Genomic DNA, 20,055 nt, shown 5'->3' with positions numbered 1-20,055 from the left:
AATACACAACCTGCTTGGTCCACAAAAGTTCTTATAAGGACTGGTAACTTGGTATAGGGTGCTACGGTACATAGGCCTGAGTGCGTTACAGTCTGCTGTTCTGTAAGGACCGCTATCGGTCCACAATACATAGGGTTGACGTGCACTACTGCTGACCGCTGCCCTATACTGCAGCAGTCCTTCAGCGGTATAGGGACTGACGCACAGTCTGCTAAACACTAACACACAACCTGCTTGGTCCACAAAAGTTCTTATAAGGACTGGTAACTTGGTATAGGGTGCTACGGTACATAGGCCTGAGTGCGTTACAGTCTGCTGTTCTGTAAGGACCGCTATCGGTCCACAATACATAGGGTTGCCGTGCACTACTGCTGACCGCTGCCCTATACTGCAGCAGTCCTTCATTGGTATAGGGACTGACGTACAGTCTGCTAATCACTAACACACAACCTGCTTGGTCCACAAAAGTTCTTATAAGGACTGGTAACTTGGTATAGGGTGCTACGGTACATAGGCCTGAGTGCGTTACAGTCTGCTGTTCTGTAAGGACCGCTATCGGTCCACAATACATAGGGTTGCCGTGCACTACTGCTGACCGCTGCCCTATACTGCAGCAGTCCTTCAGCGGTATAGGGACTGACGCACAGTCTGCTAAACACTAACACACAACCTGCTTGGTCCACAAAAGTTCTTATAAGGACTGGTAACTTGGTATAGGGTGCTACGGTACATAGGCCTGAGTGCAGTACAGTCTGCTGTTCTGTAAGGACCGCTATCGGTCCACAATACATAGGGTTGCCGTGCACTACTGCTGACCGCTGCCCTATACTGCAGCAGTCCTTCATTGGTATAGGGACTGACGTACAGTCTGCTAATCACTAACACACAACCTGCTTGGTCCACAAAAGTTCTTATAAGGACTGGTAACTTGGTATAGGGTGCTACGGTACATAGGCCTGAGTGCGTTACAGTCTGCTGTTCTGTAAGGACCGCTATCGGTCCACAATACATAGGGTTGCCGTGCACTACTGCTGACCGCTGCCCTATACTGCAGCAGTCCTTCATTGGTATAGGGACTGACGTACAGTCTGCTAATCACTAACACACAACCTGCTTGGTCCACAAAAGTTCTTATAAGGACTGGTAACTTGGTATAGGGTGCTACGGTACATAGGCCTGAGTGCAGTACAGTCTGCTGTTCTGTAAGGACCGCTATCGGTCCACAATACATAGGGTTGCCGTGCACTACTGCTGACCGCTGCCCTATACTGCAGCAGTCCTTCAGCGGTATAGGGACTGACGCACAGTCTGCTAAACACTAACACACAACCTGCTTGGTCCACAAAAGTTCTTATAAGGACTGGTAACTTGGTATAGGGTGCTACGGTACATAGGCCTGAGTGCGTTACAGTCTGCTGTTCTGTAAGGACCGCTATCGGTCCACAATACATAGGGTTGCCGTGCACTACTGCTGACCGCTGCCCTATACTGCAGCAGTCCTTCATTGGTATAGGGACTGACGTACAGTCTGCTAATCACTAACACACAACCTGCTTGGTCCACAAAAGTTCTTATAAGGACTGGTAACTTGGTATAGGGTGCTACGGTACATAGGCCTGAGTGCGTTACAGTCTGCTGTTCTGTAAGGACCGCTATCGGTCCACAATACATAGGGTTGCCGTGCACTACTGCTGACCGCTGCCCTATACTGCAGCAGTCCTTCATTGGTATAGGGACTGACGTACAGTCTGCTAATCACTAACACACAACCTGCTTGGTCCACAAAAGTTCTTATAAGGACTGGTAACTTGGTATAGGGTGCTACGGTACATAGGCCTGAGTGCGTTACAGTCTGCTGTTCTGTAAGGACCGCTATCGGTCCACAATACATAGGGTTGCCGTGCACTACTGCTGACCGCTGCCCTATACTGCAGCAGTCCTTCATTGGTATAGGGACTGACGTACAGTCTGCTAATCACTAACACACAACCTGCTTGGTCCACAAAAGTTCTTATAAGGACTGGTAACTTGGTATAGGGTGCTACGGTACATAGGCCTGAGTGCGTTACAGTCTGCTGTTCTGTAAGGACCGCTATCGGTCCACAATACATAGGGTTGCCGTGCACTACTGCTGACCGCTGCCCTATACTGCAGCAGTCCTTCAGCGGTATAGGGACTGACGCACAGTCTGCTAAACACTAACACACAACCTGCTTGGTCCACAAAAGTTCTTATAAGGACTGGTAACTTGGTATAGGGTGCTACGGTACATAGGCCTGAGTGCAGTACAGTCTGCTGTTCTGTAAGGACCGCTATCGGTCCACAATACATAGGGTTGCCGTGCACTACTGCTGACCGCTGCCCTATACTGCAGCAGTCCTTCATTGGTATAGGGACTGACGTACAGTCTGCTAATCACTAACACACAACCTGCTTGGTCCACAAAAGTTTTTATAAGGACTGGTAACTTGGTATAGGGTGCTACGGTACATAGGCCTGAGTGCAGTACAGTCTGCTGTTCTGTAAGGACCGCTATCGGTCCACAATACATAGGGTTGACGTGCACTACTGCTGACCGCTGCCCTATACTGCAGCAGTCCTTCAGCGGTATAGGGACTAAGAGTTTTGTCACAGGGTGATTTAAAAAATGACAGGCAGAGGAAGAGGCAGGCCCTTCCGCAGGGGTGGTAGGGGTAGGGCAGGAGCAACAGCCTTGAGCCAAAGTGGGAAGTTGCAGAAGGTGCGTTCAATTACTTTAAAGGACGCACCAGACTTGGTTGAGTGGCTCACTCAGCCTTATTCTTCTGCACCCTCCTCATCCTCTCGATCTGCACCCTCTTCTTCACTCTCTGCTATGTGCACCCCCAAAGACACTACCACCAACAACACCACCACCACCACATACCTTCCGCTTGAGTGCAAATGGGGGCCTTCATGCTCCAGTGTTTTAATAGGGACCCCCGTATAAAAAGCATGAGGGTCAAGGACCAGTACTGGGTGGCAACGTACTTAGATCCCCGGTACAAACACAAAATGGCGGAAATGTTACCGCCGTCGCAGAGGGCTGTCAGAATGCAGCACTTCCAGGCCTTGCTTCGAGAAATGCTGCATTCTGCTTTTGCGTGCGCTGGCAGAGGAGCAATTCCCACTCCCAGAGAAGGATTTGCGGGTACCAATCCAACAGCGCCTGCAAGAAGAGGCCGGTTTGAAGATGTGTTGGTGACTTCGGATATGAGGTCATTCTTTCAGCCGACCCATCGACAGGTGTCATCCGGATCCAGCATCAGGGAACGCCTAGACCGTCAGGTGTCCGACTACATTGGGTTAACGGCCGATGTGGACGCTCTGAGGAGTGATGAACCCCTAGACTACTGGGTGGGCAGGCTTGACCTCTGGCCAGAGCTTGCCCAATTTGCAATCGAACTGTTGGCTTGCCCCTCATCCAGTGTCCTGTCCGAAAGGACGTTCAGCGCAGCAGGGGGGATTGTGACCGATAAGCGTACTCGCCTAGCTCACGACAGTGTTAACTACCTCACATTTCTAAAAATGAATGAGGCATGGATCTCGGAGGAATTCAACACATGTGATCAGTAGACCATGTATATGTCTATAAACAATTTTTGGAATCAAGCACACAGACCTTCTTAATTCATTTGGCTCACTTCCCTGACCCAAAAAAGCACACCGTACTATATGCCCCTACCCTCCTCTTTGAAGAGGTTGAGCGGTGTCATATTTCTACTGGGGCTGCTTATTATGAGGGGTTCCCACCATCCCTGTGCTGTGCTGACTTCCTCCTGGGTGTTCTTATTATGAGGGGCTCCCACCATCCCTGTGCTGTGCTGACTTCCTCCTGGGGGTTCTTATTATGAGGGGCTCCCACCATCCCTGTGCTGTGCTGACTTCCTCCTGGGGGTTCTTATTATGAGGGGATCACACCATCCCTGTGCTGTGCTGACTTCCTCCTGGGGCTGCTTACGGTGCTGCTGTCAGCGCTGTATGTCACGGAGCTGCTGTCAGCGCTGTATGTCACGGAGCTGCTGTCAGCGCTGTATGTCACGGAGCTGCTGTCAGCGCTGTATGTCACGGAGCTGCTGTCAGCGCTGTATGTCACGGAGCTGCTGTCAGCGCTGTATGTCACGGAGCTGCTGTCAGCGCTGTATGTCACGGAGCTGCTGTCAGCGCTGTATGTCACGGTGCTGCTGTCAGCGCTGTATGTCACGGAGCTGCTGTCAGCGCTGTATGTCACGGAGCTGCTGTCAGTGCTGTATGTCACGGAGCTGCTGTCAGCGCTGTATGTCACGGAGCTGCTGTCAGCGCTGTATGTCACGGAGCTGCTGTCAGCGCTGTATGTCACGGTGCTGCTGTCAGCGCTGTATGTCACGGAGCTGCTGTCAGCGCTGTATGTCACGGAGCTGCTGTCAGTGCTGTATGTCACGGAGCTGCTGTCAGCGCTGTATGTCACGGAGCTGCTGTCAGCGCTGTATGTCACGGAGCTGCTGTCAGCGCTGTATGTCACGGAGCTGCTGTCAGCGCTGTATGTCACGGTGCTGCTGTCAGCGCTGTATGTCACGGAGCTGCTGTCAGCGCTGTATGTCACGGAGCTGCTGTCAGCGCTGTATGTCACGGAGCTGCTGTCAGCGCTGTATGTCACGGAGCTGCTGTCAGCGCTGTATGTCACGGTGCTGATGTCAGTGCTCTGTATTACGGTGCTGCTGTCAGTGCTCTGTATCTCCTGCACCCTCTTGTTTGCCTACCCTGGTCCCTGACCTTCCCTCTCCTCCATTGCCTTCATTAGCTCCATAGTCCTGAATTGTCAGAACAATTTCCCAAATAAAAAAAAAATGCTTGTAGTTATCGATCCCAAATTCACCTCATACATGTATTATGCTATTGTCCAGGTGGTGGGACTACGTGCTACCCCCTAATAATTACCCCGTGGCCGCAAATTCGACCTAAAGGTTTGCGAAATTCGCCTCCCATTGAAGTCAATGGAGCCCGCGGCGAACGGTCGTTTTCGCGAACGTTTGTGCCCGTTCGCGTTTCGCGTTCGCGAAACGTCCCGTCGGAAGTTCGTCCATCACTACAGCAGATCACTAGGAACAGCAGATCTGTCTCTCTTCCCCTGTCAGAATGGGGATCTGTCTGTTTTACATTGACAGATCCCCTTTCTGGCTCTCTGTGGAGCGATCACGGGTGGTCGGCTGGCGTGTATGTGTGTGTGTGTGTGTGTATATATATATATATATATATATATATATATATATATATATATATATATATATATATATATATATATATATATATATACACATACACATACACATACACACATATATATATATATATATATAATATATATATTAGTGCCATGAGAGGTCCTCTTTATACTCCTACCCGGTTTCCCCAAAAATAAGACCTAGCGTGATTGGCGGTGATGGCTGCAATATAAGCCCTAGTTAAAGTCCTTGTAGGTCTTATTTTCAGGGAAACGGGGTAGGGCTTATATGGCAGCCAACACCGACAATCACGCTAGGTCTTATTTTCGGGGAAACGGGGTATACACATAAACAACCATGACAGGTCTTCTTTATACTCATATACATGTATAGAGCCATGACAGGTCCTCTTTGTAATCCTATACACAGGTATAGTGCCATGACAGGTCCTCTTAGTTATCATGATATAAAATAATGGATGCGGGGGCCTTTTGGTGGGCGTGTTTTTTTTTTTTTTTATTTTTTTTTTTTTTTAGGGCGGGGAGCATTTCATTCTTGGGCCGGCCTGAGTGAGCAGCACAATGGTTCCAGATAAAATGCAAAACCGATCAGACCGTCCCACTGGTTAATTATAGAAAATTCAAACAAGGATTGATGCACTTGGAATTTATTCTGAGTTCAAAAATAGACAAAGGTTACATGTTATGTTCCAGATAGCTAGCTTAATAGTACTTTGGGAAAAGTACAGAACGCCCTTCTTCAAACTAGAACATCATGTGCATAACATACATGTTTTACAAGTACAGTGCCTTGCAAAATTATTCAGCCACCTCCCCCTTGGCATTTTTCATGTTTTGTTGTCTCACAACCTGGAATTAACATGGATTGTTGGAGGATATGCATCATGTAATTTACAGAGCACACTCACAACTTTGAAGATTTTTTTTATTTTTATTTTTTTTATTGTGACACAAACAACAAATAGGACAAAATAGCAGAAAAAGTCAATGTGCATAACTATTCACCCCCATAAAGTCAATACTTTGTAGAGTCAAGTTTTGCGGCTATCACAGCTCCAAGTCGCTTTGGAGAAGTCTCTAGGAGCTTGCCACATCTTACCACTGGGATTGTTGCCCATTCCTCCTTGCAAAACTGCTCCAGCTCCTTCAGGTTGGATGGTTTGAGCTTGTGAACAGCAATCTTTAAGTCTGACCTCAGATTTTTTTTATTTATTTTTTTTTTTATTGGATGAGGTCTGGGCTTTGACTAGGCCATTCCAACACATTTACATGGTTCCCCTTAAACCACTCAAATGTTGCTTTAGCAGTGTGTTGGGGTCATTGTGCTGCTGGAAGGTGAACCTCCGCCCTAGCCTCAAATCACACACAGAGTGACACAGGTTTTGTATTTAGCACTATCCATCTTTCCCTCAACTCTGACCAGTTTCACAGTCCCGACTGCTGAAATGGTGTTCTTTGGGTGATGTGATGTGTTGGTTTTGCACCAGACATAGCGTTTTCTTCCTCCATACATTTTGGGAGTCTCCCACATGCCTTTTCGCAAACTCAAAACTGGCCATTTTGTTTTTTGCTGAAAAGTAATGGCTTTCTTCTGGCCACTCTGTCATAAAGAGCCTGCCTGCGGCTTATTGTCCTATGTACAGATACTCCAGTCTCTGCTGTGGAACTCTGCAGCTCCACCCAGGGTTGTGCTGCCTCTCTGATTAATGCCCTCCTTGGCTTGCTGAGTTTTGGTGTGCAGCCATCTCTTGGCAGATTTGCTGTTGTGCCATGTTCTTTCCATTTGGTTATGATAGATTTGATGGGATCATCAAAGATTTGGATATGTTTTTTTATAACCTAACCCTGACTTGGGTGTTGCAGCCTCTGGGGCCTTTCAAAAGGTGTGTGTGTATATGTAATGACAGATCATGTGACGCATTCAGATTGCACACAGGTGAACATCATTTCACTAATTATGTGACTTCTGAAGGTAATAGGTTGCACCAGAGCTTTTTTATGGGCTTCATAACTAAGGGGTGAATACATATGCACATGCCAAATTTTAATTACAGCAATCCTTGTTTGAAAAACAAAACAAAAAAAATATATATATATTTTTTTTCTGATGGCCTGGTGACAGGTACTCGGGCAATATTATGATGGGCTACAGATAGGTATTGGGATACTCTGATGGCCTGGTGACACAGGTACTCGGGTAATCCGGTACTTTGATGGGTGATGACAGGTACTCTTTATTGGGGGGGGGGGTCTGTCTGCTGCTACTTAGGCTCTTGTATCATGCACAGCTTAACTATCCTCAGCTAATGCCTTACAGCTACACCAGGCGGGGGGGGGGGGGGGGCAATGGGTTAATTGCCCCCCCCAGGTGAGCAGGCTGTGCTGATGCCGACCCCCCCCCCCCCATATCAGCCATTGCTGACAGCTGTGGGGGGATTTTCACCCCTCCTTCTCCTTGAGCCAAGTAGCAGGGAAACTAACAATAGAGGATTATGGGACATGTAGTCCCGGATACCAGCAGGCCCAGGACGATTCCCTGAGAGTGCACTGCAGCCCCCAACATGCCGAGCGGGAGGAAGGGAGAGGAAAAGGGGAGCCATAGAGAATTCCAGTGATTTTACTATATATCCCCCAAGGTAAGAACTTAACTCCAGGTGGGGGGGGGGGGGGGGTGCAGGCTTCCACAGAGGTCCAGGACTTTATCACCCTGTCCATCCCCTCCACCTGGCTGCTTCCACCCTGTCTCTCCCCTCCACCTGGTTGCAACCACCAACACTTTTTCTTAGGGACAAGGTCACACGCTCTAAGGTGAGTTCATACACCAAAGGGGAGCACAAGAGCAGACACAAGCACTTTACTGTTTTATCATCTGCAATGGGCACCAGAAGATTGGAGTATGCATGATATATTTTGGCACAAGAGCACGTTAAACACAGTTCACTTTATTCTATATTGATTATTGTATGTTGATGCACTTCTATATAGATTTGTATAAGTTACAGGTTATCACTGCAATTATCGCATAAGGTTGCAAATTTTCCATTGCTTATGAATGCAACTTATGTATATAGAGTTGTGTATGGTACACAGGTTGTCGTTGGGAGTATTGCATATGATTGCAATTTTTAATCGCATAAGCTTGCAATATTATGTTTACATTACAGACGCCTGCACTATATATACAATATTGTACATCACACACTATAGTGCACATTACACGCCTGCACTATATACACCATATTGTACATTACACACACCTACACTATATTGTACATTATACACTATAGTGCACATTAACCACTTTCAGACCGGACCAATTTGCTGGTCAAAGACCAGACCACTTTTTGCGATTCAGCACTGCGTCGCTTTAACTGACAATTGCGCGGTCGTGCGACATGGCTCCCAAACAAAATTGACGTCCTTTTTTTCCCACAAATAGAGCTTTCTTTTGGTGGTATTTGATCACCCCTGCGGTTTTTATTTTTTGCGCTATAAACAAAAATAGAGCAACAATTTTGAAAAAAAACGCATTATTTTTTACTTTTTGTTATAATAAATATCCCCCAAAAATATATAAAAAAACATTTTTTTCCCTCAATTTAGGCCGATACGTATTCTTCTACATATTTTTGGTAAAAAAAATCGCAATAAGCGATTATTGATTGGTTTGCGCAAAAGTTATAGCGTTTACAAAATAGGGATAGTTTTATAGCATTTTTATTAATTTTTTATTATTTTTTTTTTTTTTTTACTAGTAATGGCGGCGATCTGCGATTTTTATTGTGACTGCGACATTGTCGGGGACCCATCGGACATTTTTGACACATTTTTGGGACCATTGTCATTTATACAGTAATCACTGCTATATAAATGCAGTGATTCCTGTGTAAATGACACTGGCAGTGAAAGGGTTAACCAGTGGGTGGCAGTGTAGGGGTTAAGTGTTCCTAGGGGTGTGTTACTAACTGTGGGGGGGTTGGGCTTTCATTTAGTGTACACTGATCTCTGCTCCAATCACATGGAGCAGAGATCAGCGTCACTAGTTGCTAGGCAGAATGGGAAAATGTTGTTTATACAGCATTTCCTCCATTCGGCCGCTCCGTGAGACGATCGCGGGGATGCCCGCGGCGATCGAGTCCGCGGGTCCCGCGACCGGACTCACGGGGGTCCCGACCAGCGCGGGAGCGCGCCGCCGGCAACGAATATTGGACGTACATGTACGCCAATATGCCTGCCCGTGCCATGCTGTCGTCGTACATCGTCGTGCGCTGGTCGGGAAGTGGTTAAACATGCCTGCACTACAGTATATACACTATCGTACATTACCATAGTTGCCAACTGTCCCGTATTTCCCGGGATTAGGACATTTGTCCCGAATTAATTTTGTCCTGGGAAATTGAATTTCCCGTTTTTTTTGCCGCCGGCCGCGACAATGTCTCCGCCGGTCGCCATTTTTAAGAAGACCAGAAGTTGGTCTACAATATAGATTACCTGTGGCGCCGCCCACCCCCGCTGCCAGTGTGTGTGTATATATGTAAAGTGCAGTGGGGGCGGCGCCACAGTTAAATGACTCTCCGCGCGGCAACGGCGGCATGTCGGGGGCCAGTGTCTGTCACTGTGGATGTCGGGGCGGGGGCCAGTCATCGGATATCGGGGGCCAGTCTGTGAATGGGGGGGCCTGTGGTATGTCGTGGGCCAGTCTGTGAATGTGGGGGCCAGTGGTATGTCGTGGGCCACTGGTCTGTGAATGTGGGGGGCCAGTCTGTGGCTGTCGGGGGGCCAGTCTGTAGAGTATGTGGTGGGGGCCAGTCTGTGGATGTCGGGGGGCCAGTCTGTAGAGTATGTGGTGGGGGCCAGTCTGTGGATGTCGGGGGCCAATCTGTAGATTATGTGGGGGGGGGCGGTCTGTGGATGTCGGGGGGGCAGTCTGTGGAGTATGTGGGGGGGGCTGGTCTGTGGATGTCGGGGGGGCCAGTCTGCGGAGTATGTGGGGGAGGCCAGATGTAAGGAGGGGCTACGCTGATGGACACAAATGTGAGGAAGGTACCTCTGATGGGGCACCTGATGTAAGGACAGACTCCGCTTGGGACACCTGATGGCATCTGGTGGCAGGCAACGTGACTAGTGATGCGCTCAGGACTCCCACTGATTCTGCATTATGGTGAGGTGAATGATTTCATTTCATATTACAATGTAATAATAGAAATAATGCGCTTCAATCATCCTGACACCATAACAATCATGGCGCCGGGATGATTGAAGCGCCAACATTAGGTATTTGGAGTATCTTTATCTGCTGATTGCCAAACTCTGGAAAACACATATTGCTATTGTGGTGTAGGATCGGGGGGCTGCTGTCCCTCCTTTCCCTCTCTTCCTCCCCCTCCTTTCCCTCTCTTCCATCCCCCTCCTTTCCCTCTCTCCATCCCGCATTCATTTCAGACTCTGACCACACCCCTTTGAGCCACGCCCATGTAAGCCACTCCCACTATTTTGTGTAAACCACACCCATATTTCACCACGGCGCGCTTCGCGCACCGCATTTTTGCCTTTTCCTATGCCACACCTATAAACGCATGTCCCGCCCCTAATTATACCACAACCCCGCCTACTGCCAAAAAAGTGTCCTTTTTTTGTTTTTATTTTTTGTTTTTTACAATGTTGGCAACTATGCATTACACGCGCCTGCACTATATACACTATATTGTACATTACACACGCCTGCACTATATTGTACATTATACACTATATTGCACATTACACACGCCTGCACTATATACACCATATTGTACATTACACATGCCTGCACTATATACACCATATTGTACATTATACACACCTGCACTATATGCAGTTGGCTACATCCACTGTTCACTGCTGCACTTGCCACATTACTACTCCCCTAGAGCACACAGAGGTGTCCCAGGTATTTTACATCTCATAGTGTATGCTACAAAAAAATACCACGCTCCATTGAAGTGTTCAGGTTTGGCTCGAAGAAAAGGTGACACCACTGCACCATGCGCATTAATAAAAAGTACATGCCGAAACCGCACATGAACGTGCACAAAGTGAAAATGCACCACAAAGACACATGAATGGGTGCAAATGCACCACAAACACGTGCGTGAATGCAACTTGGTGAGTTTTTATTTATTTATTTATTTATTTATTTTTTTATTTACTTTTCTAAAAACTAAAGGCTCAGTGACTACAGAGATTGTAGTAAGGCTGCATTCACACCTGAGTGTTTTTTGCACGACTTGCACCTTTTTGTATGCGGCATTTTTGGGCTTTGCCATTTTTTTTTATTAGCCAATAGAGAAAAACATTATCTGTTGCATAATTTGTTGCTAGGCATTTCAGTTTTTTTAGCTTTTCCATTATTTCTTCTATTATTAATTTATTATAATGTTTTTTTCGTTGGGATAAGGGGTCCGAGTTCAGTTTAGGGTTAGGACTATGGGTTGGGTTTATTATTATTTTTATTTTATTGTATGAATAATAAAAAGGCTTAGTTTACACTAGTGCGATGCGGGAACCCTGCGAATCCACTGCGAGTTCCGCAACGCACCTGACTCGCAAGGCAGTTCACACTGCACTATGCGAACTGTTGGGAATGCCAATAGAAAGTTAATGAAATTTAATCAGTTCAGTTGGCATATTGCACTGCAAACTGTCAGTTCAGACATGAATCGGATTGCATGGGTGTTTCACTCCGATTCTGGTGCGGACCAAAAAAAGGGTCCTGTGCGAGTTTGGTCTGAATGCAATGCAAAGTACTATCTGGCTGAAATTGCATCGCACAGACAGTGCATGTGATTTGCAGTGCGGTGAGAATCACATGCAATATCACACAGTGCACTGTTGTGACTAAATACATTTAAAATAAATACACAAAAATCATAAATAAAAAATTAATTAATACTAAGTAACAATAATGAACCCTTAACTTTAACCCTTACCACTTAATAAAATAAAATAATGAATAACTAAACACTCAATCTCTAACCGAAAATTAAATTATTATTGTATTTTTTTGTTCGCGTTTAGGTGTTTTTTTTGTTAGTAATAATAATGTATTTATTTTTTGTTTTAAAGTTAGAGGTTAATTATTATTAATGTATTATTCCATATTTATTTTACTTATTTGTGATGATTTGTAGTTGTATAGCTATTTTACATTTATTCATATGTTTCTATTTTATTTTTAAAAATTTTAATTTGAGCAGAAAATCGTGCAAAAAAATGCGTGAATACACACAAACGACGCATTTCCATTAATTTCTATGAGAATAAAACGCACCAAAAATGTCCAGCAACAAAAAGAGCTTCAGAACTCGTTTGAGCTTCAGGCGTTTGGCTTCAGGTGACATGGAGTGGAGATGTGAATAGATGTTGTGTTTTTTTTTTTTTTCTTCAGTGTTTTTAAGCTTCAGGCAGATATGAATGCAGGTGTGAATGCAGCCAACAAGTCCTAATAGGGGGCAGAATAAAGTGCCTGGGCACATCCTCTCTTTCTTCTGCTGCGCAGTACGTGATTTGCAGACACTCCCTTACTCAAGGGCTGCCTGACTTCTACTGAGTGATTATCCGGTGAAGAAGATGGTGATCCTGGGGAGTCTGTCCAGTGTTGTGCGCTCTGTTATGTCCCGCTTACTACAGACCTACTACTACAGCACTGTGAGTATTGCTGAGGACAACCTTATCTCAGAGGTCCTATAAGTCCAGCCTGGATCAGGAAGTACAAAGTCCTACTGTGTCATTTATTGGAAGGGGACGTAAAGGGGAACGACATGCTGATGTCATTAGTAAGGCCTCGTGCACATTGCTGCTGCTGCTAAGTGTGTTTGGCATTTTTTCCTGCCTCTAAACACCCCTGCATGTTAGCCTATGTGTCCGTGTTCACATAGGAAAGAAACCCCACAGTCAGTGCGTCCAGGAACAGCAGAGTTTTGGCAGAAAAAAAAAATGCTTGATGCGCCTAAATGCATGTAAACGCATCTGTGTCTAAACTCACTTAAGCGACAGGCGCATTTTAGTGTTTGTGCATTATTCTGCTTCTGCGCCCAGATCAAACGATTGAAATGAATTACCCCCCCCCCCCCCATGCACTTGATGCTTCTAAACGTTTCACACGCATTTACAAGCCTCAAGATTTTTTTTTTTTGTTTTTGCTAAAATGCTTCCAGGAAAGAAATAGTCCAGAAAGAGTGTAACGGCGATCAGACCGGATAAAGAATTCCTCGTGAGGGATGCTGGCCCCGGCTCACCACCGTCACTAGTAATTGAAGGAAAATTAGTCACACACCATGGAAGAACTTGTGTACAATAGTTGCTTTATTGTTAAAGTGTGTTACAGGAAAATTGATAGGCTTCACTCAGATAACTCGAGCTTGTTCACAACAAAGCCAGCAAAGAAAAATGTCCAGTGTGCATGAGGCTTATACATCACAATTAAATAGGTTGAGGACTTATACACAGGGGCACCGAGTGCCGTACAGACGTATTTCTGTGCCTTGGAGCGACAGGTGTTGTGTACAGTCGGCTGTGCAAAGCATTGACGCAGATCCATATATACATATAGGTGCGGACTGTCTGCTTTCAGTATCTGTATACATGTGGACTACAGATCTGTGTACAGGGGTGTACTTCATTATCTGTATACACATAGACTACAGATCTGTGTACAGGGGTGTACTTCAGTATCTGTATACATGTGGACTACAAATCTGCGTACAGGGGTGTACATAGCTAGTCAGGTTGAAAAAGACACAAGTCCATCTAGTTCAGCCACAAAATAAAAAATAAAAATATCATACAATACCATATACCCAATTCTATACCCACAGTTGATCCAGAGGAAGGCAAAAAAAACCAGCAGAGCATGATCCAATTTTGCTAAAGCAGGGCAAAAAATTCCTTCCTGATCTCCAGAGAGGCAATCTGATTTTCCCCGGATCAACTTTACCTATAAATGGTAGTACCCGTTATATTATGTACATTTAGGAAATAATCCAGGCCTTTCTTAAAGCAATCCACTGAGCTGGCCAGAACCACCTCTGCAGGGAGTCTATTCCACATTTTCACAGCTCTTACTGTGAAGAAACCTTTCCGTATTTGGAGATTAAATCTCTTTTCCTCTTTTTCCTTAGATGTAAAGAGTGCCCCCTTGTCCTCTTTGTTGAATAACTCGACACCAAGTTCACTATATGGACCCCTTATATATTTGTACATGTTGATCATATCCCCCCTTAATCTCCTTATCAAGAAAGAATAAATTCAGTTCCTCTAATCTTTCCTCATAGCTGCGTTCCTCCATGCCTCTTATCAATTTGGTTGCCCTTCTCTGCACTTTCTTCAGTTCCCCGATATCCTTTTTGAGAACTGGTGCCCAAAACTGAACTGCATTCCATATGAGGTCTTACAAATGATTTGAACAGGGGCAAAATGATATCTCTCTCTGGAGTACATACCTCTCTTAATACAGGAAAGGACTTTGCTCGCTTTGGAAACCGCAGCTTGGCATTGCATGCTATTATTGAGCTTATGATCTACCAAAACCCCCAGATCTGTGTACAGGGGTGTACTTCAGTACCTGTATACATGTGGACTACGGATCTGTGTACAGGGGTGTATTTCAGTACCTGTATACATGTTTACTACAGATCTGTGCACTTGGGGTTTCTACCTCATTCCTTTAAACCCCTGAACACAAATTATATACAAGTTCTGAGGCTAATTTAATGCAGGTAAGGCACCAAGTGAGTTTAATTACCACCTTAAAGAGGAAGTAAACCCTTTCATTCCCTGCAAAGGTAAAGCATAATGAACTACCATGCATCGCATAGTAGTCCATTATGTGTCACTTACCTGACACAGGAGCCAGCGATGTCACCGCTGTCCCCTGTAGTCCAGCGCATCCATCTTCTCGGTGGGTCTCGCTGCTCCGCCGCTGTCATTCGGCAAAGCCGCGATGACGTCACTCTCGCGCATGCATGGCATATTCGCCGTTGACGGTGCTGCGCTCAGTGCACCTGTGCGCCGCTGTCTACGGCACATGCGCCGTAGACAGCGATGCCTGTCTTTCGACAAATATCTCCTAAACTGTGTAGGTTTAGGAGATATTTCTTGGCCCTACAGGTAAGCCTTAATCTAGGCTTACCTGTAGGTCAAAAGTGTGTTGTAAGGGTTTACAACCACTTTAATCAGCCACATAACCTGTGTAATTCATATGTGTTTGGGTTTAAAGCAGGGGTCTCAAAGTGGCGGCCCTCCAGCTATTGCAAAACTACAAGTCCCATCATGCCTCTGCCTGTGGGAGTCATGCTTGTAACTGTCAGCCTTGCAATGCCTCATGGGACTTTGTAGTTTCCCAACAGTTGGAGGGCCACAGGTGTGAGACCCCTGGTTTAAAAGGATGACGTGACAACCCTAGGTGTACTTCAGTACAAAATGTAAAAAACAAAACAAAAATATTGCATTTAATTTAGTATACTTGTGGACAAAACTTTAGTATTGTTTCTCCCTCCCACAATCATTTTACTGGGCATCAATCCACATTACTGTATTACTTGCCAACTTCTGGAAGGTGGGTTACGTGTAGCTGAGCTGGCACAAGTCCTCCTATCTGATGCATACAATGATAGGACTTCTAGGAATAGAAAGTAAACTGTTTTGTACATGGTGTGAGGCGACTGATACCAGCAGTTAGTGTCATTAAACCCAAAACTTTATCAAATATCTATTGCCGTAAACTGACAAAAGGAGCCTTTCACAATCAGAAACCTAACGCTAAGCCACTCACCTCCGGCAATCCACAACGTTTTCTTTTTGGTGCAAAATCTAGTGAATGTAAGTGGATTTTGATCGTTTTAATAACACTGGTTTTATGGTTCTTGCTGTGTTTCTCACCTTGCCCACAAAAGAACGCCAAATTACCCACGGAGAGATCTGTGATCCATGGAGACCTGGGAAATGACACAAGACTATTTTGACCCGTCTGGTAAATGTTCATTCAGATCAAATTTAGAAGGTAGGTGCATTTTCACAATGGGGAGCACTGTAATTTGTAAAGGATTTGAATATCTGCACTATTCAACATGGAGGTGGATTACACTTTTACATGAAAGTGGGAGAAAACTCCCCTGGTGTGTGTTTATTTTTTTTTATTTTTATTTTTTACCTATAGATAAGCATTATTAAAGGCTTCCCTAATAGGTACATTAAATATCTCCTAAATGTGTGCTATTTCGGAGATATTTACTTGTGACGTCACTGGTACATGCACGCTTAACCACTTAAGGATTTGCCCCCTTAATGACAGGCCATTTTTTGTGATACAGCACTGCGTCACTTTAACTGACGACTGCGCAGTCCTGCGACATTGTACACAAACAAAATTTATATGCTTTTTTTCCTACAAATAGAGCTTTCTTTTGGTGGTATTTGATCACCTCTGCAATTTTTTTTTTTTTGCGCTATAAACAAAAATAAAAACCGACAATTTTGAAAAAAAACCACTATTTTTGACTTTTTGCTGTAATGAATATCTAAAAAAAAATAAAAAATAAAGTAAAAAACTGTAAAAATACAAATTTCTTAATCAGTTTAGGCCAATATGTATTCTACTAGATATTTCTGGTAACAAAATCATAATGGGTGTATATTGGTTTGCACAAAAGTTAGATCGTCTACAAAATGGGGATAGATTTATGGCATTAATAAATATATATATATATATAGTGTAATATAATATATTGAAAAAAAAAATGTTTTAACTAGTAATGTCGGTGATCAGCGATTTTTGGACACTTGATGGTTTTTTTTTTTTTTTTTTTGGGGACCAGTGACATTTATACAGCGATCAGTGCTATAAAAATGTACTGATTACTGTATAAATTACAGCGGCAGGGAAGGGCTTAACACTAGGGGGCGATCAAGGGGTTCAGTGTGTTCCCTGGGAGGTGATTCTAACTGTGGGGGAAGGGGACTGACTGGGAGTACAGAGAGATCGCTGTTCCTAATCACTAGAAACAGACTATCGCTCTGTACTCCTCTGTCAGAATGGGGATCTGTTTGCGCATCTGCCATGTGCATCGGCTGCGGCCACACTGTATCTATTGCATGAAGAGACGTATAGCTATGGTGATTCACACAATAGAGGTGACCTTCCGCAGTATAATGACGGCGGCTGGTCGGCAAGTGGTTAAGGAATGGCACCCAATGTCAGAAAAAAAATTGACAAGGTCTGGCAGGGGTGGCTGGCAGATTCGTCCACTGTTGGATGAGGTACTCTGTAGCTCAAACAAGTTGTTTTGACTCAAGGGGATGCTGGTTAACATCTGATAGATAATATAGGGGAGGCTGGGGTATCAGCTTCATGTTGTTATTGATGGTTAGTGGGAATGTCTGTATCTTACTATGTGTGAATGGATGGGTTGAAGGGAGACGGAGGAGGGTTGTACTCTGATGTAAGAGAGAGCTGTGCGGACTCTAATGTAAGGCGGGGGGGGGGGGGACTGTGGATTGTGATGTAAGGGGGGCTCTGCAGACTTTGATGTCAGGGACAGGGGGCGAGAGGAGCTGGCTTTCTGCACAATGAGCAGAGAGTAAAAGGCACTGTGATGAGAGAGAAAAGGGGGGGGGGCATGATTGCAAGGGGCCTGTGATTGCTAGGGGCACTGTGATATAAAGGGGTTGTGGCTTCCCTGCTGTGGATTCTGGAAGAGGGTATTTAAGGTACAACGCCATATTTTTTTTCAGTTGTTCGTCCATTTTTGCTTTCTGGGGTCCGTGATCCCAACCCCAGGGCCCTCCTGGCCTTGGGTGTGTGACGCATGGTCCTGCGCCTCGGGGCCTGCTGGCTCAGGGCTCTGCAACTGAGAGTGTAGGCCCAGGAATGTCTTGGGGCCTACTGATCCAGGGATGGTCCTGTGCTGTCTCACCTGTGGGGAGAAGCCGAGGAGAGCTGAAGAATCCAGAGGAGGACTTTTCCAGTGGAGGACCGAGCGCAAGTCTGGTGTCTCTGGAGGAGCCTGGAAACTCAGTTTGAGGATGCATCCCGGATCAATATCCTTACAGTATCACCGGGTCGGCTGAAAGAATCTGGTACTGTATGGTAGTTCTTCCTAAAAACTCTCGAATCTCTAAGTTTAATTTAACAAGTCTGTGGCAGAGACTTTAACATATCATCGGCTGATAAGTCAAGTGAGAGGGGCTTATCTGGTGACTGCTGGATCCAGTCTGTGGCGCTGTTTGTCCTCTGGATCTGATTGATACCTCTAACCTGCAATTACCAGGTGCCTGAACTTTCCATGGGACCCCCCTTTGATGAAGAGGCGAGCAGAATAGGTAACAGTAAGCTCGAATAAAACCAGCAGCTCCTTCGGGGTTAGTGCTACATTCAAAATAATTTTTTTTGGCTAGAGTTGCACTTAAAAAATGGACCTGTTCCAACTTGAATACAAATTAAACTTTAAGAACAAACCCTACCTTTTCGTTTCGTTAAAATTCATTTTGTTAATTTTCTTAGGAATTCCAACTTTTCAGAACGATTAGAATTTGGATAGGTCGAAAAAAGAATGACTGATTCTATGTTGAGCAGCGGGCTGGGAGGGCGGCCGTCCGTGTCTTTAACCACTTCTTTACCATGCCATAGTAAAATGGCGTTGGCAGGAACACACTATCTCCGGGCAGGCATCATATGATCACGCGCAGTACGGCGATCGGTGATGATTCATGCCCCTCGGGACACGGCCCATCCCCGATAAGTGTAAGGAGCCAATAAAAATGTCTCTTTACCACGTGACCAGCTGTGTCCAGTCACATTCATTGTCCTCGCTGGGGGGGGGTGGGGGGGTGGCACGCACGAGCGGGGATGAGGCATGTCACTCTGACACAGCCCATCCCTGATCACTGTCTTCTCTTTTATTTTTTCTCTTCTCCTGTGAGTCCCGACCTGTTCTACTTTTAAAGCTGGATGCATGCTATACAATTTTCTGTAGATTTTTGTCTTCAGATTTACCAAAACCATATAATATGAGGTCAAGCCTCGTACACACGATTGGTTTTTCCAATGTGAAATGTATGATGACAGGCTGTTGGAGGCAAATCTGACCATGTGTGTATGCTCCATCAGACAATTGTTGGATTTTTTCCGCGGTCAAATGTTGGTTAGCAGGTTTTAAATTTTTCCGCGGACAAATGTGTGTTGTCGGATTTTCCGAGCGTGTGTACACAAATCGTTGGACAAAAGTCCAAAGTACAAACACGCACGCTCGGAAGCAAGGACGAGCCAGAATCGGTCAGTCTTGAAAACTAGCGTTCATAATGGAGAATTAACATTCGTGATGTGGCAAATGATGAAATCTCCAAATGCAGCGCACATTCTCTTCTTTAATGGGATAATAATGAAGCTGCTTTGCTAGTGATACTGATAGAGTTATTGTAAATTAATTTTCAAAGGCTTTTTTTTTTTCTAGCGATATCAGAAATAAAATATATATATATATATATATATATATATACATTTTGGGAAAGTTACCATAACACCATTATCCTGTAGTTTATGAGATCAAAGATACTACTATGTTGGTGTCCCTTGTAGAGCTGCACGATTAATCGTTAAAAAAATTACGATCTCGATTCACCCCCTCTGACGGTCTCTCCTGCTGAGAGTAGCCGATTCTTTCATATAGACAAGTGGAGAGCTATTATCTGCTCATTCAGCTGTCAAAAGAGAGCATCCTGGGCAGTTTGCCAAATTTAGAACTTGAAACATTGTAACGAACGCTTACTTCTAAGGGCTCTTTCAC

At 45.1% G+C, this 20,055-nt stretch overlaps 1 protein-coding gene across 3 annotated transcripts in view; it reads left to right on the top strand.

Moving 5' to 3' along the window:
* Nucleotides 1-20,055, top strand: part of LOC143962605 (transmembrane protein 53-A-like) — a 112,519-nt gene that overhangs the window by 27,905 nt on the left and 64,559 nt on the right. Inside the window, exons 1-2 of one of the 3 annotated variants that reach the window (XM_077471899.1) lie at nucleotides 12,769-12,922; nucleotides 16,168-16,274. The exons of 1 other annotated variant lie outside the window; for it this stretch is intronic. Coding sequence is in view for 1 of the 2 variants with exons in the window: in XM_077471898.1 (XP_077328024.1) it covers nucleotides 12,845-12,922 (78 nt within the window). In the remaining variant the exon portion in view is untranslated. Of the gene's footprint in view, nucleotides 1-12,754; nucleotides 12,923-16,167; nucleotides 16,275-20,055 lie in introns of those variants that run through there. One more of the 3 variants, XM_077471898.1, reaches the window with a different exon arrangement.

The sequence above is a fragment of the Lithobates pipiens genome, unplaced genomic scaffold (genome assembly GCF_037356315.1).
Source record: "Lithobates pipiens isolate NorthernLeopardFrog02 unplaced genomic scaffold, aLitPip1_a1.2 Scaffold_8, whole genome shotgun sequence".
In the NCBI taxonomy this organism is placed as follows: Eukaryota; Metazoa; Chordata; class Amphibia; order Anura; family Ranidae; genus Lithobates; species Lithobates pipiens.
This window is presented reverse-complemented; position numbering and strand designations above follow the sequence as displayed.